The sequence below is a fragment of the Diceros bicornis genome, chromosome 17 (assembly GCF_020826845.1).
Source record: "Diceros bicornis minor isolate mBicDic1 chromosome 17, mDicBic1.mat.cur, whole genome shotgun sequence".
NCBI lineage: Eukaryota > Metazoa > Chordata > Mammalia > Perissodactyla > Rhinocerotidae > Diceros > Diceros bicornis.
In genome coordinates this window covers 49,035,938-49,056,483 of record NC_080756.1, presented here as the reverse complement: position 1 = coordinate 49,056,483, position 20,546 = coordinate 49,035,938, and the positions used below count along the sequence as shown (strand labels likewise).

At 42.8% G+C, this 20,546-nt stretch overlaps 1 protein-coding gene across 4 annotated transcripts in view; it reads left to right on the top strand.

Annotated features, from left to right (window-relative positions):
* ETV6 (ETS variant transcription factor 6) overlaps positions 1-20,546 on the top strand; it is a 219,602-nt gene that overhangs the window by 79,652 nt on the left and 119,404 nt on the right. For 2 of the 4 annotated variants that reach the window (XM_058558747.1, XM_058558750.1), the window contains exon 2: positions 7,594-7,723. The exons of 1 other annotated variant lie outside the window; for it this stretch is intronic. In XM_058558747.1, the coding sequence (XP_058414730.1) occupies positions 7,594-7,723 (130 nt within the window). The remainder of the gene's footprint in view (positions 1-7,593; positions 7,724-20,546) is intronic. One more of the 4 variants, XM_058558748.1, reaches the window with a different exon arrangement.

The following is a 20,546-nucleotide window of genomic DNA, read 5'->3' as shown; positions in this document are numbered from 1 at the left end:
GTATCAGTACTGGGTTCCAGCCAAATGAGCTGAGCATTCTTCAGGCATCGACTTCCCTGGAAACCACAACCTGGCATGAAAAGGAATCATGGCTTGAGATTCTGCTTACTATTCATGTCAGAAATATTTAAGAAAGTCAGAAAAAAAAAAATTCCATAGAATCTCAGGGTTGGGAAGGATCTTAATTAAAATGTTTTAAAATTTTAACAATAAAGAAATCTATTTGAGGTTTTTGTTTTGGTGCTTGTCATTAAAAGGGTTACTCCTAGTTCTAGACACTAGTGCTTTTTCTAATTATATTCGGTAGAACCCTAGGGATCTGTGTGGGAACACAGGGGACTAATTGATAGAGAAGGGGATTGTGAGGTTCATGTTTTGTTTGGATCTGTTCTGCCCACACTGTAGTTAATAAGCTTGACTTGCCAGGAGATATAAGGTCACATCGAAGTGGCATCTTGGAGTTATAAGGCACCTTCAAGTTCTATGTGAGCTCCTTCCCAATGTGGGAAGCCCTTTTAGAGTCATCTTTCAGCCTCAGCTTAAATTGGCTTTAGGGGAACAATAAGCCACACATATATTTCTAGTGCACAGGTATACGTTGCTGGCCCTCCCCTCTGTGGCGGGCCTTAACTCTTCCTTACACTAGTCCTTCCCGTGTTTGAAGACATCTACAAGGATCCTTTAAATCTTTTTTCCCCACAGGCCACATATATCCTTAGTGTCTTCATCCATTCCTCATTTGAGAGAATGGGAGTCCGCATCCTCAGACCACTGGAGAAGCCTTGTTGTACTGTGGCCACTGTTGATTTCTGAAGGCAGACTAGCTCCTTCTTATAGGGATCTGCACACTAAAGGCACTGAATAAATGTTGACAGGGGCCTTTCCTCCTCACTGCTCCCATTTGTCTCACCTGTACATTTAGATTTGTTGTTCTTGGATAAATGGAAAGCAATTGAGTAAAGGAAATGTTTTGCTGTTGTGGTTAAACAAAATGTAAGAGATAAAAGTAACATATTTTTACTCACAAATTCCCTAAGATGAGATTTCTGTACAACGTGAAGTCATCATGTACACAGGCAGTCTGTAAATGCCCTGGTGGCCCTGCTGATTGCATCCCACAGGCAATACATATCCCTGGATGAATTCTGATGGCCACCCCTGCTCAGAGGTCATACCGGGAGAACTTGTCTCGTACATCGTATTTAGTCCCTTCCCTTCAGCTAAATGCATTACTCCCTCCATCTGTGCTCCCAATAGGATAAGCAACAGGTGTAAGAAAGTCAGCTCCCTGGCTTAGGAGGCTCTGTTGAGTGACCCTCGGGAACCCCACTGGAATTCTGTGAGGAGTAGGGGCTCAAAGCAATGAAATATTCCAAAGCTGTAACAGTTCTTACAAGCTTGAGCTTAGCTCTCGGGATTCCCCATGAGTTGTGAAGCAATTGTTGGCTGGCTGGCGCTACTGAAATGTAATTCCTTATTTCTCCTCTTTATACCAGCTACACTGTCTCCGGAGCTGGTGACTTAAAGAGATTGCTTAACCCCTGCAATCTTCAGATCGGGTTCCTCATGCGGAATGGAGACAATGATGCCTTCCTTGCACGGTTATTGTGAGTCTGAAATAAAATAAAGGCTCCATGGATAGCACGTTCCAAGTGCTCCCTTAATGCTAGCTCCCTTTCCTGATTGTTTCACTGACTGTATTTTCCAACTAAGGTTGGGATATATGTTCTGAGTGGTATAAGTATTTATGTATGAGTACTCATGTATTTATGGGAAAAACGATACAGAACTTTTAATATTGGGCCATCCTGGAAATTCTAGGACTTAAGGTTGCAGAATTCATGGTGCCTGGTACAAGTCTTGACTCCTAGTGGACACTTGATGAATGCTGAAATAGTTCATAACAGGCATAGGGAGAAAAAGCCTTAATGACCTTTACAGGAATGCTTGATTACAGGGCCTGTTGCTAACCCTTCTTTTTATTCACCTCACTGTGCATAGCTAACATAGTTCTGGGTAAAAGGAAGACTTAGGATGCTTTGACTTAATTGTGTCTGTTTGACAGACACAATACACTGTCTTCTGGTTTTAAGATGTAATAGGCCAGGAAGGTGAGGAAACGGACTATTTCAGTTCTAAATAGGAGTCTGCATATTTCGGGTCCTGAACCCATCTTCTTAAATTTCCAGAGCAAGAGCACGTCTTAGACTGGTGAAGCCAGGCTTGTAGGAAGATCCCGACTTCAGTGTGAGTGTGGTATGTCTGGCGTACCCTCTCCCCCGAGGGCTGAGTGGGCGTCCGGGTAACCGAAGGAGGAAGCTCCAGAGACCAGGAGTGTAGTTTCCACCCATCCTGATTTTCACAGGGTACTTCTCCCCCAACTCCTTTTTTTTCCTGAAATTACTGCAAGCATGTTATAAACCAAAGACCAATTGGATTGTAAAATTCTAATGACTCAGCATCCAGAGGGACATTTCTCTCAGGAGAGGAGCTAGACACTAAGAGGAAAGCCAACCCAGACCGCTGGTTTGCACGTCTTCTGGAACTTCTATGGGATGGAAAATAACATCACAACTTCACTGCTGTGATTTGATGGATCTGGTTTTTCTACTTCAAAATTGATATTTGAATACCTCAGATCCTAAGGTATATCCCAGATCCTAAGGTATACTGTTCTCACTCCAGATCCTAAGGTATACTGTTTCTTTCTGGGGAAATGCCAAAAATGTCATGGTCTGTGGCTGTGTGTACAATGTATATTGAGAAAAGAAGACTGACGTTTGCGTCTTTTTCTCAAGTTCTTTAAGTTGATCTTGCTAAATTTTGGGGTGAATAAAATATTCAATGTAGTTTTTCAAGTGAAAGAAATTGACATTCAAGAATGTGTTAGTTTAGGTTCCTGTGTATGTCTATTTGCATCCATGACTCCAAAAATCTAGAAAACTGTGCGGCTCAAATTTTCGTCTTGTTCAGTTTTTTGATGATACATCACTTTCGCTTGTTAATGAAAGCTTATTTAAAGGAAGCCAAAGCCACCACCTTGAAACATTTTGCAGCCGGAAGAGGGTACTTAAATAATTGTGTATTCAGACTTCAGTTTAGTAAATCTCAATAAATAGCTTCCCAGAGGAGAGGTTCTTTCTGTTCAGTCTATAGAAGATGACTGTAGAACAAGCCTCAACTTTCCCAGGCAGCTTTCCCAAAAATCTGCAGGGTGGAAAAAGAGTCCTTCCTTCAAAATCTTGAATATTACAAGCGTGACCAATGTATCTCTGGTGCCTGCTCGTTTCTATCTCGCCAGGGTTGCCAGTTTTCAGTGCAGTAATGGGACACCTAAATGCAGCAGGATGCAAAGGGCACCTGTAGCATTTTTACCATAGTTCCCCAGAAAATGATCACAACCACCACTCTTTCCATGACACTCTTCCTCCTCAGGACTTGACACAGGCTTCAGAAACCATCATTGGGGGTAATCCTTGCATTTACAGTGGAGATGAGGACTATTTCTGGAAGAAGTTCCTAAATCAAGGACATTTCAGCTCTGCAGTAGAGGAATCTTTGAAATTACCTGTAAACCATTTTTTGCAAGTACAACCAAACTTTATTTCTGTTTTTCTCAATTCCAGAAATGCTTTATCTTTATTTCCAGAAAGTTAATACTTAATTAGTAATAGGCTCTAAGTTTCTCAACCTCTTAGCCTTTTTGAAGAGTTATAGGTGTAAAAACAAATACATAAATGCACTAGGAGGATCCCCATGATTTATAGAAACTCTATATTGGGTAATTTTGAAAAGGAGAGACTTTTTTGGTAGTAAGATTCTTCATTTTTTGACTCTTCTATAATATGCAGCCATGGTGTGGGGTGGGGGGAGAAGAGAAATGCTATTCTCCTACTGAGCACAAAATGTATATGCTTGTTTTATGCGATCGTCACAGGTTTCTAAGCACTCGGTTTAAAAATGAGCAGAATTAGATGGGTGCCCTTCATTTGCCCTTCACAGTCAGGGGGAGGAAGGAGAAGAGGGCTCATTTTGGTTTGGATAGTTGTGCTTGCTGCAACCCTACTCCGTATTCTATTTAAATCTAAAAAAAAAAAAAGCTTTCTATAATGGTTAGTAAAATTTACATTTCATCCCTTGCCTAAAACTATTTTTAGCCTTATTTTCTCTTTTCAGAGCTTTGTGCTGCTCCCCACCCCTGTTCTGATAGGTGTTACAATTGGCCTTAGAAATGGCAGGGCTTCCCTTTTGTTCAGCTGGCCGGTTTGTTAGGTTGTGTCTGCAACTTTGAGAGCAGTACGTTTTATCTTTTTCAGCATCTAAACAATAATGTAACCACATCACGGCATTTTTAGTCACATCATTGACCTCCACTGGCTGTTTATCCTCTCTACACCACTTGAATGCATTAATATCACTGTCTGTAGCATTTTAATTTAATTAGAGTAGCAGTTATAATCCTTTTGGGAGAATCGTTATCCCCTCTGTAATGTTAAAATAAAACACCTCTGGTTTTCATTTGACTGACAGTTTGCTTCAGAGGTGAATGAGCACTAAGCGGGTACTCCCCTTCGCTTTCTTGGGGTCGGACCAGAGAAGCAGTTGTGAGAATAAAGAGGTTTCCTTTATTTGGGAAATTGGATGTTAATCTCCTTAAGCTGCTCTTTCTAGATGTTGCCATCTGAGATAGCGGTATTTGTTTCATATTTCTAATTGCTAATGGTCTGTTGATTGTGCCACTGTAGATGTTAAGTGCATGGTTATAATAATAGATTAAAAATGAGGAGCACGTGAGTCATTCTAGAGATTAAGAAAAAGAGACAAAAGGAGATAAATCTGTGGTGTGGGATTCCCAGCTGTGTGTTTTGTTCTCCTTGGAAGAATAAAGGAGCCCACGCACTGGGCAACATCCTTTCTGGGGTCCCCCAAGTGCTCTTCTGGCTGCTGAACCCAGGGTCACAGGTAGGTGTGTAATGGCTGCTAGCAAATTACTCGAGGCCCTAGAAGCACATTTTTCTTTTCCCCCTCTTGTTCAAGATACCCTCTCTTCTGTTACTGACAAGTCTTTTTATTGAACCTTTTGAAAAGAGCTTCCTGTCCCGAGCTTATGGTGTCGCGATATTGTTGAGTGGAAGCCATCATCGGGAATGAGAGAAGTTCAAGGTTCACAATCAGTCTCTAGCCTTCTTTTTATAGGTTTCCTCATGAAATAGCACAGTTGTCTCCATCTCGAATTATTTGGAGGTGGGGGTGGTCTAAAATCCCAGGGCAAGCACTGAAGTCTGGCATCTCAGTGTAGCAGTAAGAACAGGGAAGCATGCAGAAGTGCAGACACACTGGGGCTGCCTCCGAGGAAGTACAGTGAAATGAAGGGACAATACAATGATAATTTTACAACTAAGAATATATACATTTTAAAGATGATGCCTAGCTTGACTCCTAACAGTAGGCTGGAGGTAGATTTCCCAGAAAAAAAGTAAAATCCACTTTGATGGCTGGGTTTCTCCCAGCTTGTCGTTGATGGAGTTGGTGAGGGGTGAGGGAGCTGGGATGAGGTCGTGTCTCACTCCTACGGACTAGTTACAGGCTCTTGTGAGTTTCTCCTTGCTTTAAGAGAAAGTCACCATATTATGAAATGCCATCTTTTTTTCTTGCACTCATATCATGCCATTTGAAAACTCTTTGGCTGCACAATGTTTTCTTCATCAACAGTTTCACTTCTGCAAACACCCTACCAAAACAGAAAGCTATTTCTGGGAATAAAGTTAACGGTAGATAAGATATCTAGACATATATTGGGACTGGGAGGTTATTCGAGGGTTAAAGCTTATGGAGAGTTTGTTAAACTGGAAAAACAGAGTATGTTTAAAATACGTAAAAGCCTATCTCACCTTGAAAAACCCCTAAACAGATTTTGTATGTTTCCCATATGTGTTTTTATGTCTTTGCCTCTTTCACACCAAAAACCCCAAACCAAACACCAAAAATGTAACTCATCCTTAAGTTAGAGTTGCTCAAAATATGTGTGATGTTTGGTAAAGTTCAAGAAAAGTGAAGTTGAAGGTTTTACCTCTGGGTGACCTTTCACAGGTCATCTTGATTGATACAGAAATGAAATCTAGGAGGTATGTGCCTGCCCTTACTAAGAAATTCACCAGGAAACTTTATGTGTGTTTAAACAGAAATATTCCAAATGCCCTAGTTGCTGGTAGAGGATGCCTCAGGGAAGTTGTATCAATTCCATTCAGAAATTACAAAAATATGTATATCTTCATTTAAAATAGAAACTTCCTACCACAACCACCAAACTTTCCAGGGTATGAGAAGAGAAGCTTTAATTTGGTTATAGGGCCGGGGGACTCCCCTGCTTCCCTTTGCACATTTGATGAAATATAAAATGTCAGAGAACTGTCTTTCCAAAACGTAAACACCCCCTTTGCTTTATTTTAATCTGTGCTTTTTCTTTTGCTCTTGATTTCTGTTTTCATAATGGCATCTTGCTGATCTTTTTCCCCCAACTTATTTTTGGACTCTGGTGTCCCACTTCACCGTACCCAGTTAAACCACAGAAACTGACGGAAGTTGTGTTTATGTATGGACTGCAACTAGCTGGTATGTAGATCTAAGATGCAAATTGCACTGCTTTTCTAGCTGAACACAGTAGTTGGTTTCTTGCCATTATTTGCCATGTTTTAACTTAAAACTAATAATAATCCTTCCCATCCCATCCAGTTGTTTTAATTGATCTAACAAACACTGCCTGTTTGAGTTTAAACAGTGGATCTGCCCAAGGCCCCCTCCCCCTTTCCTTGTCAGTTGAATAAGTATCTTCAGGGAAACAGTACTTTCCTTAAATGCAGATAATTCTTTTGATGAGCTCTGAACTACTTCAGAAGGAAAGGAAATATTGATTCTGAGATGGAGAATGAAGGGACACGGAGATACCAATTAATGTCGTAGATAATTCCCTGCTATGAAGGAAAAAATTAAACATAGGATATTTTTGGTTGTTGTTGTGTAATGAGATAGGAAGAAAAATCTCACTCGATAGAAAAATCTTGCTCGTAGATTTATTAACTAAATGTAGAACTTCTAAGCCATCACTTTGAGCTCACCTCTCATTGGATCTGAGTACAGAATCATGCTTGTATTAGAAGCTGGGGTTATTGCCAGAGAAGACGAAACATGGTTTTAATGTATTGGTGAAATTAATTATGTGACTTGGAAAAGTAATTTTTGAGAGAGTCGTCTGTAAAGCCATTCTCTTGGACATACTTTTTCATTTCCTCGGCCTTGTCTCCCCTCTTTACTTGAACAAACCACTACTAGTACAGAGACGAAAAATGGATGCCCATTGACCCGAGTCCAAAGGAAAAGCCCTATTTTAAACCTTTCCAGAATTTTGTTACAAATCCCAAATGCCAGAGATCTGAAAGACAACTGTATAGAGTGCCTAAAGGGGGCCAGCCGGATGGCAGTGCCCGAATGCCCGCTGTCCCTTTTGCCCCCCACCCCTCTCCTGATTTAACATCTCAGTTCCAAGCTTTCATTGTCTTTTTCCCTCTCCCCTCTTCCTGCCCTTATTTTCAACAGCAGGAACGAATTTCATATACACCTCCAGAGAGCCCGGTGCCCAGTTACGCCTCCTCGACTCCGCTTCATGTTCCAGTGCCCCGAGCGCTCAGAATGGAGGAAGACTCGATCCGCCTGCCCGCGCACCTGCGTGAGTGTCCGCGCGCGGGGACGGGGAAACACAGACCGACCTACGGACAGACCGAGAGGGTCAGAATGATGGACTGCGCGGGGGCGGGGGCAGCGCTTCGGGATGGAGGGGGCAAGCGCTGAGATTGTTTTCACACGGCTCAGCGAAGCTGCTTTCGAATCACCCCAGAATGGCTTTGCCAAGTCTTAAATTCCCGTCCTTTGTTTCTCCGTGTATTCGTCTCTATGACATCTTACCCCCAAAACCTGGAAAAGTGCAATATATAGCAGAGTCAACCAAATCTCCTAAGAGGCGTGAGTTTTTGGGAAAGTTTGTGTGTCTTCCTGAGTTCACACTTACTCCCCTTGAATATTTTCTTAGGCCCTGAATTGTGCACAGTTTCTGAGTTAGACTCACTCCCAGCTTTGCTTTTAAGCTGTGTGCACTTCCTTTCTTGGCAGGGCCTCCCCGGCCCTCTTTTCCCCCTTTGGCTGCTTCTCTTTCCTTCGTTTTACATAGCCTCTCTCTTACTCCTCCTGACTCCCCTCTCTCTTGCCTCTCTTATACCCCCATTGCCTCCACAGCTTCCGGCAGCTTGTAGTATTTCCACCTCTCAAATCATCTCGGGCCCCATGCCTCTACCGCCTCCCCTGTCCGAATCCCCAACTGCGTTTGGCAGAGCCTCAGGGCCCACACACTGCTGCTACTGGGGCCAGTCTCCAGAGCAGCTGACACCTGTCATTGCCTTTTTGTCTTTTTTCCTGTGCTGCAACCCAGCCCAGATGATATAGTGTGATGGGGGCAGCTGGGGAGAATGAATCACCTGATTCCCACCCTGATCTCAGTGTCCAAGAAAATGCCCGATTTTCTGGCTTGAATATTATCCCGAGGGCACACATCCAGGTTATGGAGGACGTCGGGGTCACCTTGGCCCTTCTCTAGTTGACTCCTAATAACTGAAGTCATAGCACAGCCTTGCTTGCCATCTCTTTCTGGCGTGGTAATGCTCCCCAGGTTATCCTCCTCCTCTTGTTCCATCCCTCCTCCAAAGCCAGAATGTTGCTTGCTGAAAGTGGAGAGCAATAGGAGAGAGAGAGGATGCAGGCTTCTCTTTTCTCTCTGATAATTCAGGAAATCAGATGACTGTGATGCCAGGAGATACTGGGGGGACATTGCTGCCTTATCCCTTCTCCTCCACAGTGAGGAAGACTGCTGGGATTTTTGCAAGGAGTTGGGGGCCACGAGTATCCTTCCCCTCCTCCAGCCTGCTGAGTCCATCAGTATTTACGAAGTTGCTACATACTGTGGTCAGCACATTCCAGCTTCAGTTTACTGTCTTTTCCACAATGAACTTTTAAAGAAGAGGTTGGTACCATAAAGATGCCGGGGTCATGACTATGGCCACGCTTGCCTTTAGTAAACTGGAGTGTTGTGGCACCATTGGAGCAGACAGGACTGGAAAAGAAACCACAGCCAGGTAATAGCATCTTCTCCTCCAGAGCTGTCCTGTGAGCAGTGTATTCACTTCAGGATGGAACACACTCATGCTGTGCAGGCAAAGCACTTCTGCTACCTAATCTCATTCATTTATTCATTCAACAAATGGCTGTTGATGTACCTGCACTGTGACAGGCACTCTTCTGGATGCTGGGGTTACAGAAATGAACAAAGCAAAGCAAATTCCTTGCCCTTATGGAGCTTAAAGTCGAGCACAGAATGAAAAAAAATTGTGAACATTTGTCCCAAACAGGCTGAAGTTTCTTTCATGGGTTTATATTTCTATAGTTTGAGACATCCCCCCATGATGGCCGTAACTCCTGGTTCACCTCTGCATGCCTTTACAGATGCAAGCTCGTTGACCATAGAACTGCCTCTCCATAAGACATTATCATGGTCAAATGAACTAACACACACACCGAACTGGCAGTCAGGAGATCTTAATTCTTAACTAGTTCTGCTCTTAAACTAGCTGTTTAACTGTGAGTCAGTCGTTATAATACTCAGTTTTCCTACCATATAATATTGTGATTGGACAAGACAGTGTTTAACAGTGCTCTTAACTTTAAAATATTATGATCTCACCTAAGGCATTGTTCTCCCTACTTGGAACTATTTCTTCCATACCAACCCTTTACTTTTCTCTGGAGTGGACCCTTTTCTCATTGGGCTACAGCTGTGCTGCTTACCACTGTTTTGCCAGGCGCTACCATGTGCCTAGCACACAGTCATCATTGCTAACATTTACTGTGGGATTACCCTGTACGAGGCACTGTGTGAAGTCCTTTATGTAAATTATTTAATTCTTACAGCAATACTTGTAAGGTAGATATCCTTTTTATATCCATGTCATAAGGAGTTTAGAGTTTAGAGAATTTAAGTAACTTGCCAAGGTCACAGAGTTAGTAAGAGGTAAAGTCAGCATTCAGACTCCATTCTGTCTGACTCCAGAGCCTAGGCTGTTAGCTATTATGCCATCACGTAAGTGTGTTCACTAAATATTTTTTGGATGGATGGAGGGATGAGTTCAGGGTTGACACTTGGCCAGTGTGTACTGATGTGGCCATAGCATTGGTTTATGGCTAGAATCTTTTCTAACCGGTCAGTCAGTTGCTCCATTAGATGGATGAATGGATGGTTGGATGGATGGATGGATGGATCCCCACATAGATAATTATCAGATGTAGGACTGTAGCATATTACTGGCGACCTTAGAGTATAATCAGTTGTTAGATTATGGGTTCAGGTCAGGGTGATGATTCTGCCTGAGTGCCTACTGTCTGGCAGCCTGGCTTTGGAGACCTCCTTGGTAATCTGCATGAGCCCTGTTGAAACACCGTTGGTTCCTACATCTGGAATGAATCCTCTGAAAGTGGAGGTTCCCAGGCTCTTGCTGTTTGTCCTCAGCTGGGGCTTTCCACATGAGGCTGAGCTGCCCTCCTCCCTCTCCTCTTCCAGGACTCAGCTGCCCATCGTGCTGTTTGAGAAACATCTCTTGTAGCCCCTAGGATGGTTGAAGCTGTGCCGTACACTTGAAGATGCATCCCAGCTGGGTTTCCAAACCTAAAAGAAAATAAATATTCTAACAAGGGAATTGTGTTATTGCTGTTTTAATCTGGGATTCCAGACAATTCCCAGTGGAATGCTCATGGAAAGTACGGGGAAGAATCTGAAAGCCAAGACAGCAGCAGGACATTTATGGTATTGCTAGGTTGAAAGCATTTTTAGCTGCTTGTTTTAAAGAGATACTCACCAGACTGGTCTGCCTCAAAGTGGCTTCTTTTCACCATTCATCCTCATTGATCTCCAGATAAACGCTCTCTCTTATCTCTTTCTTTTACTCCTTTCATTCTTAAATCAAAATATATATTTTCCTGGTTGGTGAGAGGGCAGGGATCATAGTATTTAAGGTTCTCATACTGAGGGTTTCTCACCATTTTGTTCTGTAAACACAGGGCTGTACCTAAACTGAAGACACAGCGTGACAAATTAGCAGGCTATTGAGAAGCAGAAAGTAATGCCTTTTCCTTTTATTTGCCTGTGATAAAAACAAAGTGATAAATGGAGCAAAGTGTGAAGTGGTGATTCTGGAGGACTTGACAGGGACAGGCAGGGGCAGTCTGGGCCTAGGGAAGGAGGAAAACCGAGAGGAGGAGGGCCAGACCTGTGCCACCCTGGTCTGGCTTACTCACTGCCCGAGTTTGCAGGCTGGTGCCCTTCAACCATCCTGCAGCAGTTTCCTGGAACTTCCCTGTTGTACCAGGAGAGCAAACACAAGTATGTTTATTGAGAAGATGGAAACAGCTTCTTTTTTTTTTTTCTTCTTCCATAAAGGCCACTGAATTATTTTTTTTTTTTTAAGCTTGAGGGTAGAAGAGCTGAATTACAACAATTATCGCAGATAGGTGAAAAATGAAAAGTTCCATTCTTTATACGGAAGATCGTACCTTGAAAACACTTAAAGGACCAAGAGCCCCCGAGAGTGCCTGGACAAGATCACTCTTGATTCTTCTCTGAGCAGTGAAGGGCTGTTGCCTGGAGCAAGCGAGGCCTTTTTCTGATTCTCGCTAGGGGCCTCATGGTGTGAGGGAGAGACTTTTTCTGATTTGTCTTCCCAGAGACCACCACCTTCTAAATTCATGGAGGAGTGGGTGCTGAGGGGGGCAGCAAAAGGTGCCTCATGAGGTGGTGCCGGCACTGTGAAACACTCAGCCTCAAACAGTGATGCTCAGGGTTGCCCATGTGATAACAGAAGTGTATTTCAGATTTATGGGGCAGAATTTAAATAAGTAAATGTCTTTTCTTTATTTTAAATTCCTTTTTTCATCATCATGTCACATTTAGTTGATATAATTGCATCTAATCACAGGTTGACATTACACTGTTTGCCCAAAGACTTTCGTTTTTGCAGTGCCAGTCTGGCCTTCTAAAATCCCTGTGAATTGGTATTTAAAAATCGGAACCTAGGACTCATTCATCATATTTAACAGGGTTACAGTTTACGATGTTGTGGGTTAATAAATAGCCATAATAGCTGCTCAGAGTTTTCTAGAGTCAGAAGACCAGAAATAGTCCCCTGGCTCTACTTCCTTTCCTTGTGAATCTTTCAGAATTCTTACATTACTACTCCTACTTGTGTGTGTTTAATAATTTAATTTAATGCCTTCCTTTGGAAATGTTACCTCGCTGCTCACCCACTTGGCGATTTTGCATTCTCAGCAGAGTTACTGAGTTTAAGACAGTCACATGACAAGCAAAGCTGTATTAGAAACAGGACAGTGGAAAGAGATGCAGTGTCTCTCTTTTCTAATTAGCTGGAGCAACAATTTTATATACTTTCAAGTTATTTTTGTTCCCAAAGGAAGAGGAAAAAATGGGAATTAAATATAATGGTTTGTATTTTATATTCTCATAAGTAATAAAATACGTTAATATATTTATCTCATTTAATCATGCAACAGTTCTTAAAGGAGATGTGACTAATTCTGTTTTATTGATGAGAGGACTGTGGCTCAGATAGCCACTGAATTGTCCGGATTTGTACAGCATGTGAAGAGTCTAATAGGATTTCTACTTCAGAAGTTACCATTTAGCTTTCTTAGGAGAAAACATAATGGCAGTGTCTCGTGGACTTGAACTAGAGGCCCTGCTGACCATTGGAGTCTGGGTGGCCACGGGTGCAGGGACTGGGAGTAGCTGTGGCTCTGGTGATGCACTTGACCATTCCTGTTTGCTGAACCCCCAACAGGCTGGCTTCCATCAGGAATGAGAGCCTGTTTCTCTGGATAATTCATTCTGGTTTTGCTCACCCATTTCTACTGCTCCTCCCACTTTACTCTCTTCTGAGCTCAGGTTGAAGTTCAGTTCATCTCTGCGACCAAAAGGGCAGAGCTGGCCCTGAAGGCCTCAGAGAGCTAGCGCTGGGTGTGGGGCTCAACCAAGCGCCCGTATTCCCTGGCATTTCACCGGACATGATCTCCTGGGAACAGGTCCCACTGCTTTTTTGGATTTTCCAAATGGAAAAGCATGGTAGTGGAAAGGACTTGGGTTCAGACAGACCTGAGTGGGCTTGCATTCCAGGGCTGCCTCTGTTAGAGAGATCATTTAATGTCTTTAAGACTCAAATTTCTAATACACCTACTCATGAGGGTGTCTTATAAGCGTACACTAATTTATGTGTAACACCCAGCACAGTGCCTGGCAGTCGGTGGCCAGTAACTCGCTAGAGCTCTATTTCAGTTGCCAAAGCTGGTAAACAGCCTTTTTAGGAGGTGGCTTCCCCATTTTCAAGGGTCAGGAGAAGCATGTGTGTCCTTGTTTGTCTGTTTCAGTAAAGAAAGGGCCTAGAGTTCTGTCTACGTAGTACTGAGACTGACTTCCCTAAGTCACAGTGGAAATCAGCTTTATTTTCTAACCACTCCTTCTGGTTTCTGGGAGCCCACTTCTGCTCTAGGGCACTCCACCAGGGCCTTTACTTAGCCATACCGTACCGGTACCTCTGTCTGGAACTGTTTTCTTCACTGGCCTTACCTGAATCTGGAAGTCTCCTTCCTCAGCCTTCCCCGTCCTTCTAAGACCTAGCAAATCCTCCCTGTCCTTTGCCATTATCAATGTTCCAAAAATGGCCTCTCCTCACGCAGCTGCCTGTGACGCATGGTGACATCACCAGCAGAGTTGAGGCAAGGACGTGGGGAAGAAGATTTAATTCTCAGCCCATATCTTGACAAAGCAATAATAACTTCAAACAAAGACGGCCAGCCACTAGCGTTTTATATTTTGTTCCCCTTGTCGCCTTCTTGCTGGTCCCTTCACTTTTTGCATTCAAATGCCTGAAGGCTCTCTACTCTCCCAGCAGTATATGCGGCTGCACCAGGGCCCTAGTAAGCTGCTTCAAACAGCTTGAAGAGAAAAAACAGCCCACAACAGAACAGCCAGAATGCTTTGGAAGGGAAATTTCCTTTTTGGGTTTGCTGTCTGAAAGAATTTCCGATGCAGGCAGACATTAATTCCTAGCTCCATGCTTCCTGATAAGGAAGCAGCTTCAATAAAGGCAGCTATTTATAGATGTCTTTTTTTTTTTTTAAACATATAACCAGAGGTCTATTGACCTTTTCTTTCACTTCGCATTTCATGCCGTGTGCTCCGTGTACATTTAAGGCAGTTCCTCCAGCATAAGCTCTGACAAAGTGGCTCCGATCCTGTGGGGATGGGGAGGGGAGGGCTCTCGATTCCCTTGGAATTCTGAAGTAGACATTTGGAAGCTACTGGCAATTGGTTGTCCCTACCTGGTGCTGTGAGTTATTTATGTGAGCCCAGAGATGCCCAGCTCTATTCTACACCCCGTGTTGAAAGTTTATGACAGACTAAGCCAGAGAGCCATTTAAAAATAAAAGCCAATGAGAACCAGTCAGTTCTTTGCGTAGAGACATGAACAACAGGAAATAAGAAATGATATTTCCATTTCTTCTGTCTCTTCTCTACTGTCTCCTTTGGATTTTCCCAACCATCAGTACCTCTGTGGTCTTTCTCTTGACATATTAGAGTTCTGCAAATTGAGGGGTCGCTGTCCGTAAGTTCCATGATCAGCCTCACATATATCTGCATAACACTTGCTGGCTGGTATGATAAGGATTCAATATAGTGCTGGCTTGAACTGTGCTTTCCTAGGTTATTCCTCACCACCTCTTCGTTATCACAAAGCAATGATTGGGCTGAGGCTCTCAAATAACAGATGTTTTCTCCCATTTTGCTTCATGCCTGAGTTAAACCTTATCAATAGCTCAGACTCTTGCAGTTTGTGACAGGAATGACTTTGACCACTTCATCTTTATGCCTTTCCAGAGGTGAACGTTACCAAGGACCTTCGGATGTTACTCATTTCACTGTCGCCATAGGAAGATTCTGATTCAGTTGCCTAAACCATCCATGTGTGCTTTGGGGGTTGTTTTTTCTGGTGTCTTCTGCAGCAAGTTAGAGCAGGATTTAAGGAATTTAAACTGTCCCTGTCTCTGGCCACAGGCTGACTGTAAATTCCCGAGAATAATTAGTTACCCTGCCCCAATATTGACTGCTTCCACCTTGGATAGGTGGACTACGCGCCCTTCTTTTGAAATTAGTCCCTATTTCTGTTTCCTCTAGATCTGAATAGAAATAGCCTCCAATGAGGCTCTAAGATTTCAGTAATAGAAGTGCAGATTGCAGACAGAGATGCTGGAGGCAGAGCTGTGGATGTGTGGTGGATGCAGATCGCATGCCTAGAAGGAGAGTCTAACCTGTGCAGGAATGTGCAGGAAACACTATTTCACCAGTTCAGCTGGGGCTGAATTCTCTGCTCTGGGGTGGGGGCATTCACTAAGGTGGTTCACTGAGAAGGGGGAAGGCTTCTAAGGAGATATGTAACAATCATTTGGGAAAAAAAAAAAAAAAAGAAAAGGTACCTAGGTGAGTGTTGAGGGTGTTGAATAGCATTATCTTAAGAAAAATTACAGGGGTATCAGGCAGTTCATGTAGCTCCACTTTAGAAGTAACAATGTTAGGATTTAATTATCCATTTGTTTACCAAGAGTGGCTTACCTTTGCAAATAAGTTTCTTTTTTTGTCATCATACCCTGCCTTTCAGTTTACAGGAACTGTGCTCCTCTTTAGGAGCCATTCTGAGGTCAGCTGTGTATAAGATGCCACTCTTGAGAATCTCTGTTGCAATAATGTATGGAATAAGTAATTATTGTCACTGCTATTTATTGATTACTTTCTATGGGCCAGGAACTTTATATGTATTATTCTGAATAATCACTTAAATTTCAAGGTAGATATTATATCTGTTTTACATCTGAAGCTCCGAGTGGTAAATCACTTGCCTGAGGTCACACAGAGAGGAAGTAGAGGAGCCACGATTTGAATCCAGATCTAATTCCAAAACCCAGGCTTTTTTTTCCATGTCACCATATTTCCTCCTAAAAGTATTAGAATCTGATGAAAGTCATTTCCTTCTAGCTGTTGGTTAGGAGAAAATCTAAGCTAACAGGTTGCTTTTTTAAAAATTTAAGCAAAATTTATATAAACTAAAGACAAGAAAGGCCAAAGGGAGTCATAAACTAAATTATCTTTTGAACTTAAGAGGAAGATAAATTTTCTAATTCAATCCTCTGTGCAGACTGCTACCTGCAACATATGTTCAGATATCTGGATAAATTCTGGAGTATTAGAAACAAAATTAAATGAAGTAAAAAGGTTCCCGTTGTCCATGATTTTCCAATTTTTTAAAAGAGATGACCTAGCTCTGAGATTATTATTAAATAGTAAAAAAGATGATGTTCTTGAATGAGATTGTATTTTTGGCCTCCCAAATTAAAGCATTCCACTTCCGAATACTTTTTCTTTAATCTGACGTGCTTCAGGAAAATTGTCTGACATTTTGGTGCCTTAGTTTACCCACCTGGCGTACGTGCTGGGAAACTTCACCGCAGGGAAATAGAGCAGGGAGTGTACTTGTCTGGGGGTCAGTCCTCTGAGTGTTGGCCCAGCGTGGCTACTAGTGGGGTCACCCCGAACAATTCATTCTTTCTCCCAGGATTGTAGTTTCCTCATCGGGAAAGCGAAGTAGCCTGAGTCTGTGATTCCCCAGGTTCTTCGCAGCTCAAACATTTTATCGTTCTTGAATTCCAGAAGAGAAATACAAGGGATATTAGCAGTGGAGCATTATCTATAAATGCTAAGTATCATGATCGTTCACGTGATTTCTAGCACTCAACATCAAATTTTAGTGCAGATGGTGCTATTTTAATGATGCAGCAAATTGTCCTCTATTTTGCTGTGATTGTTTTGTGAAGATGCTCTCCTGCAAGGAGATATGGAAATTCTACGCCCGACGCTGTTGGATGCTTCCCTGTGCTGCCCCTGATTCAGATCCGGTTAATGCTTTTGTGGGATGGGAACCGGAGCCGACACCTGGGCCTTGCAGGTCTTCTGAAGGCTGTCTCAGCCATTCGCACCACACACTGGTTCCCAGGACCTTACAGCGGAATCCCAGGCCTGCTCCCGTGTCCTCGTAGCCCCACTTCTGGCCTGAGAAGTGTCTGTGAGTTGGCGCTTTCCCCAGTGCATTACGCACAGGTATGGCTTCTGGTAACTACCTCTTGACCCCAACTGCGTGATTGGTGGGAATCCCCTCTGCAACTTGAGGCGTTTGCCTTTCTGTAACCTGGGAAAATGACAGTCTGCACTTTGCTCCCTCTCTGGATGGTGTCCACTGGGTTTCAGGCCCTCCAGAGCCAGCTGATCTGCATGGATAGGCCACACTATCCTCCCTGAGCCAGCCCCGTAGCACATGCGCAATTAATACTGCATTAATTAATTATGGGGAGAAAAGCACAGTTGGCAAGAGAATGAAGGCTTTCAGTTTCTAAAGTGAAGGCTTTGATGCTGTGCTTTAAAGTACATTTCCATCCCCCCAGCCAGCAGCGAGAATCTGTGACACATATACCGTCCCCTGGGCATGAAAGCTCACACCCAAGAAACTGTTTCTAAATAGAGGCCCTGAACTAGTTACTCAAATCAGCTACTCATCACCACAGGCTGTGGAAAGGGGGAGTAAGATGAGGGGGAAAAGAATTGCCCAGAGCAGCAGTGATTCTCGGACAAAGCTGATGAGGGGTTTTATTTTCCCTGCTGCAGTAGCTGTTGGGTCACCAACATCAGGAGCAATTTGTAGAGAAACAAATATGAGCAAGTGATTTGGTGCCAACCCTCTTCAGGAAATAAAATGACTCTTTTTCCTTCCTCCTGGTCTGCCTCACTTCAGGAAGTAGCTCCAAGGCAGGGCAAGTTCACAAACCTGTTATTCTGATGGTTTGGAAGGTTAATCTGTTTGGGGCATATTTTCCTACTAGATATGAACAAAGTGCGGGAGAACACTCTTCCCTTTCTTTTTCATTCTGATTCCTTCCACACTGCCGTTCTCACAGAACTGAACTCCCACTCTTGCTCTTTTCACTTCTCGTGTGAGGTGGTGGTGAAGCCACCTCACAAAATCCCCACCCTGGACAGATAGTTCTCGTTCCCCTATTTACAACTCCCTCACGTATTTTGTGTGGGGCTCCTGCTGACCTTAAAATTTGGCCATGACTCAAATATTCACCCAGATATTTTGGGTATTATTTAAAGGTCTTTTAGGAACACCAAAGTTGAAATTTCCTGAGAGAGATATTCCTCACTTGAGAGTCATGGGTCAGTCCTCTGAGCGTTATAAATGTTCTTTTAAACTACCCAGTAGTTCTGTGCTTGTGCTGAGAGGAATTTCAGAGACCCACAAAAATCTAAAGAGACGTAAAATTTGTTTGGACCTTGTAAAAGAAAAATTGTTTTGGTTCTTAGGCAAAGAAAAATTTTGCTTCAGATGAATCCAAATGAGAGTGTGTATATGTGTGTGTGTGAGCTTGGATCAGATTGTCTCTTAGCTATTACTCCAGATATCTGCTTCATGGAGATTCTGTGATGATTCCTACCACCAAATGGCATCCAGGGAAAGAACTTGAAGAAACACAAGTAGGTATTGTAGCATTGGTGCTGTGCTCCAGCTGTGTAGCAGTCTCATGTTTGGTACTTCTTTGTTTGCTGAAGGAGTATTGAGATTCAGAAAGTGACTGGCTTCTAAACTCTAATTGTCCAGATAACAGTACTCTGGATCCAAGACAGAGGGCTTATAGTTGTCTGTGAACAGGGCCAATGTTATGCTTCAGCAGGGAATGGTGGTCACCTAGTTGTGGTGATTTAATAGTGCCCTGAACTTAAATAGCTCCAACGTTGAACTACTGTGGTGCCTAAAATTCCACTAAGATATATGCCTTTTGGATCAGGCATTGTTTCCACCTAGCTCCACTTAAAGTAAATACTTATCCTAGCAGATGACACCTTGGATAGAGATAAGTAATACCTTAAGTCCCTGATATCTTAATGAAAATTAATTTATCAAAATCCTGAATCTTTTGAAATAGAAGAACCATGGCCAGCATGGAAGGTCAAGGGCAGGGGTACAGTTGGAAATAAACTCCATAATTTTGCTTGGGGTTGGCATTCTCCATGGAGGAGACAGACATAGGATTAGATGGAAAATCCAGGCCCCTTGATTTAGACAAAACATTGTGAGCCTGGACCTCTGAGACCAAGATGACTAATCTGATACTTACCATGCCGGGCTGTGGGTCTCAGGACATTGCCAGCATCAGTATTGGCCAAATAAAGGTAGACCTCCTCTAGCACACTGTCAGCTTGAGAAGGTGCGGGTCATCTGCATTTCCCTGAAAGGAGTGCTGAATTTTGAGGTGTAAATCTGAATCCTTAAAGCCTTTCAACCATTCTTACCAAAATGTCTCTACCTTTGAGGTGACTAGATGTTTGATTGTAATGCCAAGACCATGCGCATGTATAAGAGACCTGTTAATCTAGTCTCCAGTTGAAGTGGTCAGGAAAACCTTGACTTGTGTGGAAGTTTAAGGAGCTAGCCAGAGGTGGGTGGCTTATATGAGGAGTGGGTATGTGGAATTTGGGAGCAAAATCCTTCATAGCTCTCTTTATGGAGTAATAACTTCCCTTTATTGAGTACTTAGGGTAGGCACTTTTCACATATATTGTTTAATCCTCACTACAGACCCATGAACTGAGTTTTATTATCCTCACTTTACTGATGAAAGGTCAGGTTTAAGAGGTTAAGGAACTAGGCCAAAGTCACAGAGCTGGTAGGTGGCAAAGTAGGTCCATCAGACACTTTCCACTCTACACTTTTCCTCCCAAAACAAGCCAAAGACCTATTCCCTGGACCGTTCTCTTTTAGAACATGAAAAATAGTGTTGGGTCCCCCTCTGAGATCCAACTGTGGTTAAAACCTCATAAATTTTAGAAAAATAGAATAACTCACTAAAACAAAATTGTAAATCCACACCGTAGAAAACATCTCCCACAACCCAAAACCTCAGGGTTAATATATTCAGATTTCAGTGAGCTGTATGATTCTCACTAGTCCCTTAAATATCTCTCTGTTTCCTGGTAAATAATATCCCTTACAGAGACCTGGCACATGAATAGTGTAATAAGATCAGATCCTATCGCTCTGCCATTCTAGCGCAACCTAATTGCAGGGTGAAAATCCAGGACCGTCTTAGTTCCTCATCTGTGTGTGTCTCTCTTTGTCCCACTGCTTGCTTTACAGTTTGAAGTTCAATACCACTCCCTCTTTTTGTGCTTTAGGCCTCTGTGTTGTTTCCTTTTCACAACTTTTTTTTTTTTTTTAATGAAATGATTTGAAATGGAAAATTAAAAACTTAACTATGAGTCTGGCAGTTTCCTGCTAATG